Here is an 8,790-nt window from a genome sequence, read left to right as displayed (position 1 = left end):
TAGTATAACATATATAAGATTGTGTAAACCAATATCAATTTACCAATTTGGATGTGTATCTAAGAAGGGTTGTCACCGTCAGTCTTCTAAAACCTTCGGATAGTGTTACAGCTATCTTAAGATCAGCTGTATTAGTTCAGGCCATGCTAATATTCCTCCTGAACCTAAAACTCAGCACGAAGAGCTCCGAGGTTGTTCTCTCGTCTTGATCAACCCATAACCTGGCTGCGATTTTTTTTTTCAAAGGTGGCAGTGAGGTATGTAAGAAGGTCTGACCTCAGAATGTTCCTTTCATCCACATTAAGGCTTCGACCACACTAACGCGTTTTTGAAAGTATCCATTTTCGTCGCAATCAGAACGAAGGAAAATAAGTTCGTCCACACTAGCGTTTTTTTTTTTTCAATAGGCCCACACTGACGCGTTTTCATTCATTCGAAAACGGATACTTTTTGGTGCGTTTTCCCCTATCGTCCGCCTAACACGCCGGAAAACGCTGACTGACTGACTGACTGTTTTCAAAACGGTGCGTTTACTTTAGAAACCGTTTTCAAAAGCCTCTGTTTTCATCAGCGTTTTTGGTCGCTTTAGTTTGCAAGATAGGTGAAAACTCATCAAAAAGTATGGATTTCCAAACGAAAACGCATCAGTGTGGCCGGAGACTAAATCTGTATTTCATGTTTTCGGTTTCTTGCACAGTTGAGTCATGAAGTGTCTAATCTTTACTGTGGCGTTGCTGTCTACGTGTGCACTTTGGAGTGTAAGTATATACCATATTCGTAGTCAGGAAAACCTACTTTTAACAGAGTACTCTATATATTCTTAATTTTGCATTTTTTTTCTATGAAAATGATAAAAAAAAAAGTTTCAATTCACTTTTATAACAATATTTAAAGGCTTTAGAATTAGAATATCTGACAGCAAATTTCGGTGATTTTGGTTTTCGTTCACTTTAGAAGAAACCCAGCTATAGCGTATTTTTTTCACTCAGTTTAATGAATTCCAACTAATTTTTTTACTTTTCCTCCCGTAGGATGAAGTGGCGAGTTCCTCTCTGAGGAATTATCGAGGTGATTATCACAAAGATCAATGTTGATACCAGTAAAATAAATCAACGACAACAACAAGGTTTCTTTCTACTGCAAACCAAAGAAAAGCAATTAATTATACAATATTAATTAAAAATACATTTAGCATCTGGTCACCCAAAATAACTATGAAGCTTAACTAGTTGGGTGACCACTATTTATTAATTAAAAATAAAGAAACCAAAATCACTATATATAAAGTCATATATTTCAGTGGCTGATTCACCAGGGATGAGAAATGATTTGAAATTCGCAGTTTAGCAGGCTTTCAGGATTGCAATGATCAAATTGGAGGAAAATTTGGATGTCAAATTCAGGCTACCTATTATCAAGAGTTTGTAATAGAGTAATCGCCCTACTAGAATTATTTGCTAAGGCCGGCCGGATCCCTAGTCTAGGGACATGGGTCTTGCCAGATACCCATACTTCTTCGCGGGGCGGCCTAAAGGGAAATTGAACGGACATTTTGAACTTGATGGATTGTGGTGGAGCGGAGTTGTGTCGAGGTTGTTATAATATCGAGAAGATTACGAAAGAAGTATAAATTACAGAGGACGATCCACAAATGAGCAAATGTCGATGAAAGACATTGTATCGCCAGATTTCCTTTTAGCGTTATATTCACTGTTCATTTTTAATTTGTATCGTAGCGAATCGCAGTGGAGTGAGTTAAAGAGCGATCTCGACGAGTGGGCCTTTGTGAAATCGAAATTAATAAACAGTTTGTTAAAACTCTGGATTAGTGTCAAGTTATGTCAGAGAATTTGAACGAAGACGACAACACGCCCAGAAGAAAAATATTCGGTGAATTGTAAATGTGCATTTAGGCGTCAGATTATAGCTCTTATTTAAGTGCTTCCTTTGTCGTAGCTTCCCCAGGTTGTCCGCGACCAGTGGTAGTCATCTGTGACGCCGGGAAAAAGGCTGGCTGTTCCGTGGAATTGAATGATTGCCCGAAAGGTCAAATATGCTGCTTCAATGGATGTGGATACACGTGCGTTAAAAAACCAGGTAATACAGTTGTTAACCCTTTAACTTAAATATGATTGGTCGATATCAAGTTCGTGATGGGTGATAAACTAGTGATTAAATCTTGCAGGAAACAATCAAATTCTGTACGCAAAATCATTCTAAAAGCAACAAAAATGCATAAGTCAAACTATTGCTTGTAGCTTATGGAAATAATATGGCTTTTAGTAATACTATAATAAACTCGAGATCAGCTTTGTGAGCTATTTCGTATTCGACATTGTATTTAACACCGTTTTCTCCAGACAAACGGATCCTCAGAAAATACAAAACATATCTTGTGTCGCTCCCAGTGGGAATTACTCCAATACTTTGCATTGCAGGCCTGACAGTAGTAAATCCACAGTGTCCCCCGCTCAAACCAGGGACAATTGGCACTTGCGTTGAAGCTTGTTCCGGACGCAACAACTGTCCAGCTGGCGAACTGTGCTGCTCCAATGGGTGTGGACACACGTGCCAACCGGGTAATATTAAGTTAACCACGTGCACGTGAATTGTGTAATTTCAAATTCAAGTGGTGCGAAATAAAGAATTTATGTTGGGATTGATATCAAAGGATTTCAGTAAGTTCTGATTTCTGAATGCATAGTATAATATTTTACCCTGGGTATTGTTATTAATGACATGGTAATAAATTATGGGGAATCGTTCTGGCGTGGGGCAAGTCCTAGACCAGGCGAAAATAGAAGCGGACAGCTAGATCAAGCCCGACTTACTCGTTGGGTGGGAGGGTGGGTCGCCAACCTCTTCGCTTAAGCTTTTCGAGAAGAGAGATGGAGTGGAACACGGGTAAATTCTTTTATGCTGCCATTTGCATTAATTTACTATTAATTACCAGTGCAAACGGTGTTTGCACAGTGCATGGAAACGCGTGCTACAAATATCATCTATAATCGTGCACCGTTTGACCAGGGCTTAAAGGAGCTCAGTCACGTTATTTTGAGTTATTTTGGCCACGCACAAAATTACCTTTAAATTGAAGGAAACCTGAAAATAGTAGTTTACTAAGATAGAAAAACACCAAAGAGATCACAATAAACCATAAAGGAACAAGGATGGTTGAGGATGGAGACGATTAACATGAATCACAAACGGCGAATTCAAAACATCTAGGCTAAACTTTTCAAGACGTCCAAACTGTGACGTAGCTCCTTGAAAAGCTATCTGTTTCCACAATCAAAAATTTGCTTCACTTGCACTGTTTTATTTAAAGTTTTTTTTTTTTTGTCGCATTTTGAGATTTTCAACTTAAATTTTCTAGCTTTATCTATCAGTCGATGATATTGTAAAGAGAATCGAGACTATAGTACGTTATACTATGGTTTGGTCCGTTAATGCTTAAAATTTAAGCTTTTCATTATGATTATTATTGTTGCTCGTCGATACCTTGATTTTCTCATTTTCTGTCCATAGATAATAGCTGCTGATAACAGTTAATTAATTAGTTCGTGTGCTAATTGTTCCAGAAGGGTCAACAAGTGATTATCGAGATAAAGTGTGCAAATAATGAAAAACTGCAGTAATATTAATAGGTTAATTTCATGTGTGATTTTTTTTTTGCAGCCATCAAGTGACTGACTTGGGGCAAACGACAAGTAGCTGCGTTAATCTCAAATATTAAAGGCATTACAGAATAAAATAGTGGCAAAATAATACAGCTCACTTTGTTTTATGTGCTTCCTAATAACAATACGGGAAATCAAATTTCCAAGCATGATACATCAAAACTGCCAAGTAACGAGAGCACATAGTAGAGTACGTCTTCTCTCGCTCTCCAACTCTTGGAATGGTTATAAATAAAGTTAGTGACAAAATACGTCCTTGCAAACGGCCGGTGTGCCTAAAATTTGAATGAACCAATCAGTATTCAGCAGGCAGGAAAAACTGTGCTGTCCTGACGTCAAATGCATGTTAGCAGGAAAGGCGTTGAAGTCGGGCAACTCTTCTTACGGGAGACGGCATTGAATATTCACAAAGAGGAATTTCTTATCCCAAAACCACATCAAAAGTGAAAAATATGAAACATTTTGTGTCTTCAAGCTTTTAATATGGCGCCAAAAATGGGTCGACCGCATCCGGCAACTCGCTCTTCGATCGCTCTCGTCAGGTAGGATAATAGTTGCGTCATTTTGAAAAAAAAAATGTTGTTCAGTTCCTCGTCACAATTAAACCCAGAGTTCTGAGTTAAAGATAAGACTAAAATAGTTCAGGGTTTAATCCCTTCAACAATTCAATGCAGAAAATTACCCAGAAGCTTGGATTCCGGTCTTAGACCCGTTTTTCTGAGTTTGAATATTTTTTTAGCATTGAATTAAGTAATCCGAGAGCAAGTTAATCATCATTATGTATAGCAAACTTCACTTGCAATAAGATTGGCAGTTTTTTTAAGCTGAATCAAGAGAACTTTCTCATTTTAAAGTTGAAACGTCAAACGTCATGACGCATGACGAAGAAGCTAACAGTTGATTAGCGCAAAGCAAACAGTGTTTAATTTCACTTTCTCAAAGTGACGCTACAACACTAAGTTTCTTTGATCAACTCGCCAGCAATACAAATTCCCGTTTTACAGATAACGCGTTGAAGTCGTACACCATGAATGCAACATTGATGGTTTTACTGCTGTGCTTTTTGCTGAGCAATGTAAGTACCCAAAAATACTTAGATACAAAATTCATTTTATTTAAGGGGCCACGTCACACACCCTACCTCACTTGTTGTTGCGCAGTTCAAAATAACCTTCGAACAAAAAGCAGACTTGAATAACAGTTTGTCTTGAATAATAATACCCAGTAAAACTTAAATACATCAAAATTACACGAAGCATTAAATGATGGTTAGCTAAAGTTGAAAAGTAATAATAAGAGCTAAAAGGAAAAAGCAGTTTGGGTGAAATGGGCATGATTGGTACGAACTACGAACGACGAACCCCAGGGGATATCTCAAGAAAGTTTTATACGAGAGGGTTCTACCATGAGCTGCTGTATAAACCCCAGGGGGCTCTACCCCGAGGTCCAAACCCTTACCCTTCTGTATGAACCCCTGGGGATTTCTCAACAAAGTTTTATCCCAGGGGGCTCTACCCCGAGGTCAGAAGCTTTACCCTTCTATATGAAGGGAAACCCCTTCAAATACTTTCTACAGAAAATAGTTTCACAAAAATCTAGTTGCAGTTTTGTGTGTTTGTTCGAGATATGTTTTTTTTTTTTGATTTTCAAAATGATTTTTGCAGGTTCCTAAATGCTCTGCACGACCAGGCGACGGTGAGTAAATACTAACAATCTTAGCTTTTCCTTGAATTGATAATGAAGAAAATCAACATTGCACCGACAGGCCGAGTGCATGACCAATGTTGTAATGATAATGGTCAACATTGGTTTATTATCACTGGCATTGAATTGATCTTGATCAAAAATAAAACAGATAATGAGCAATATGGGCATAGGCTGAAAGAAAGAGAACGAGGATTTGGAAAGATTGACATGAATTTCAAACCACAAACTTGAAAAAACTAGGCCAGCCATAAAGGCCATGCGCTTGACTATGAGGAGAGAGTGGCTGAAAACGAGACTGAGGCCTTTTTTTCCCAACAAACAATATCTCTCAAAGATAGTAAATGGACTAATAATGACCTTCATAGGGAGGAGCATGGTGAACTGGTTTAGGGCGCTGGATTTGAAATCTGGGGGTCCCTAGTTCAGATCCTCCTCCCTACCGCTATCTGGATTTTACCTCCGTATTCCCGCGGCTCAAATCCACCACCGCGTTGTGCAAATGGCCTCCCACCAGTTGGCATGTTTTAATAATTAATGTTCTATTTGCAATATTTGGTTATTTACATGTTTACCGTGTCCCCAATTAGCTGAACACCGCTAAATACACTTGACATATAATTAAGTTATTTATGTTACTTATTTTATTTAATGATTTAGTTTATCTCTGGTGTGGCACCTCTCTCTTTTAGGCATTAAGCCGTGCAAAGACGCGCTTCCAAATATCTACTGCGGGCGCGGGGGACAGGAATGTCCAGAAAGATTCACATGCGTCGTTCACCCAGCTGATCGCTTTGCTATCTGTTGCCCGGATGCCGGAATGGGACGAAAGTAGCAGAGATGTTAAACCAAAAGTTAGCAGGTATTCGGCAGGGAGGGCAACTTTTTATTTGGGATAAACAATTAGCGCGATGGAATAAACATTCTTTTCTCTTTTGTCTCCCGTTTAGCAAAGTGGTCCTGAGAGGGAGAGGGGTTGGGGTGAGGAAGTGAATAAGAGACGGAAAATGAAAATACATCGGAGGCTAGAAGTCAGATAACACTATGCAACATCAGTCTGTACTGACGAAAAGCTAATCAATAAGAAAATTTTAATCACCTAAGAGAGCTCGGTCAGAGTATTCTGAGTTATTTTGGCCACGCATAGAATTGATTGCAGGAAACCTGAAAATAATAGCTTACTAAGATGGAAAAACATCAAAGAGATAATAATAAACCATAAAGAGACAAGGATGAGTGTCCCCAGTTAGCACATTTAATAGTGCTAAGTACGTTTGACACTTTTAAAATAAGGTTATTATTATTATTATATTATTATTATTATTGTTATTATTATTATTATTGACACCGATTTCAAACAACGAACGTAAAAAATTTAGGCTAAAGTTTTCAAGATGCGTAAGCCGTTACCTAGCTCCTTAACACCCACTTGGACTGTAAGCTAAAATGAAACTACAGGAATTACAGTGGCTTTCTTAATAAACTTTGTCCTTTCTTTTGTTTCAGACTCCCGTTGTGTTTAGTAACTGAACAGTTTCACTGCCGTTGATTGAAGCCAAGTCATGTACTGGCATGAAAATGGATAGCGCTACAAAACTTTAGCTTGTAACATTTAACATTAATTACATGTGTAAATTTATCATGTAATTTTATAGGCACACACGAGAGTTTAAAATGAATGAAATAAAAAAAAAGTGTATGTTACAAATATGTTGGTGTCATTTTAACTGAAGCCCTAACCTGGGGAAAATTGAAGATTTTAGTCTCACTCAAGGTGTTCAGAACAGAAAGTGGTTTCTGCGCACCAAGGTATCTTTTAGGGTTGCATTTGACAGAAATAAAAGAAACTAACAATTCGCAGTCATACTGTGTCGAAGGTTTAAATAGATCTGGAATGAAATCTTTAACATCTCTTCTTAGATGAAAGCATTCGATGACATTTATGCCGCCAAGGTAACTTAACTCTAACTTATGCGTGTGTTTTAGATTGGTATTTAGGGGGTTCACATAAAGCGTGAACACACCCAGATTGGTCTTTTGTAAGGGTCTACCGTAAATCCTCGAATTAGCGCCCCCCTCGAATAAGCGCCCCCCAACCCTCCCCCCATTTTGTGGACTTAATGGGAGGTGCAGTGGCCTAATGGTTAGTGCGCTCGTCTCCGGATCGAGCGGTCCGAATTCGAGCCCTGGGGCCCGTTTCTCGAAGGTCCCGAAAAGTTTTCGCACCCGGAAAGCCACAGCAAAGTCTTCAGCCTTACGATTACAGAGCTGTTTTATTCACATATTCTTATTATGAACAGAGGTTCCTTTCATACAAGACGTTTCAGGCGTATACACTTCTCCGTTTTAGATACAGATGAACTAAAAATGGCTTTACGGGCCCGAAAAGTTTCGGGGCTTTCGAGAAACGGGCCTCTGGGCCGGGGACATTGTGTTGTGTACTTGGGCAAGAAACTTTACCCTCACAGTGCCTCTCTACGGGCGAACTTAATGCTGGGGGTAACCCTGCGATGGACTAGCATCCCATCCAGGGGGGAGTAGAAATACTCCTAGTCGCTTCATGCTACGGAAACCGGGATAAGCTCCGGCCTGATGGGCCACTTGGCTCGTATACAGACTTTACCTTTTACCCTACCATGTATTTATTAATTCTTTATTTTTTCCCGTTTCACACGTTTCAAGTGAAAAGACAAATTCAGACCGTACTCGAGTGTTGTTTACAAATTTACTGCATCTTGTACATAGTTACCCACTGGTTTTGGTAATCATTCCTGTAAGCACCTTTAACATGACATGACTCTAGCGTGACGCGGGTCCAGCAATATGGCGTGACACTAACGTTACCAAGTACCTATAGTTTGATTCATTCAGTATACCTTACCTTGTCTGTAGTTTGTCCTTGTTCTCTGTAGTACGGGAAGTTTATTCCATCGTTACTGTAGTGCAGTTTGTACTTGGTTACCCACTGGTTTGAATACCTATTCCTTCCTTGAGTTGCTACTCGTGTTACAATGTGCTTGCTACGCAGATCAACTTGAAGCCATTGATTGACATCATTTTGTGAAAGGAAGCCAAACGTTAACGTCGTATTTGTAGAATGTCAAGAAGCCCTCGGCATGGTGACCGGTGGGATCTTCGTCAGACAAATAAGTCCCTCTTCACAATGGAATAACGGGCATGCCGCCGTACAAGGAAGGCTGCATTTTAAGGCCACTGGACACAAAGCAGGAGCTTGGTGTGCTGGACGAAATAGCAAAAGCACTGGCTAAACTGGTCCGCGACGGAACTGAGGAGAATTTTTATTGATTCCTTTAGTGGTTCGAATTTTGTAATACGGACTACGCTGTTTTCTCGTGTCTTAATGTAATATATCAAACACGAGAGACGGTGTTTCATAGGGATATCC

At 39.3% G+C, this 8,790-nt stretch overlaps 1 protein-coding gene and 1 long non-coding RNA gene across 2 annotated transcripts; both read left to right on the top strand.

Moving 5' to 3' along the window:
- Positions 1-130: 130 nt before the first annotated feature.
- LOC110039812 (uncharacterized) lies at positions 131-3,768 on the top strand. Its single transcript, XM_020744955.2, has 6 exons — positions 131-257; positions 698-758; positions 1,032-1,068; positions 1,957-2,097; positions 2,439-2,579; positions 3,679-3,768. The coding sequence occupies exons 2-6, from the start codon at positions 705-707 to the stop codon at positions 3,687-3,689; spliced, it is 384 nt and encodes a 127-aa protein (XP_020600614.1). The 5' UTR covers positions 131-257; positions 698-704; the 3' UTR covers positions 3,690-3,768.
- An 838-nt stretch (positions 3,769-4,606) lies between these two features.
- Positions 4,607-7,092, top strand: LOC149107463 (uncharacterized). Its single transcript, XR_016209519.1, has 4 exons — positions 4,607-4,755; positions 5,345-5,375; positions 6,077-6,246; positions 6,891-7,092. It is a non-coding gene; the product is annotated as an uncharacterized LOC149107463 (long non-coding RNA).
- The last annotated feature ends 1,698 nt before the right edge of the window (positions 7,093-8,790 follow it).

The sequence above is a fragment of the Orbicella faveolata genome, unplaced genomic scaffold (assembly GCF_042242905.1).
Source record: "Orbicella faveolata isolate gen_17 unplaced genomic scaffold, um_ofav_v1 contig_27, whole genome shotgun sequence".
In the NCBI taxonomy this organism is placed as follows: Eukaryota; Metazoa; Cnidaria; class Anthozoa; order Scleractinia; family Merulinidae; genus Orbicella; species Orbicella faveolata.
The sequence above is the reverse complement of the archived record's forward strand: the minus strand, read 5'-3'. Positions and strand labels throughout refer to the sequence as shown.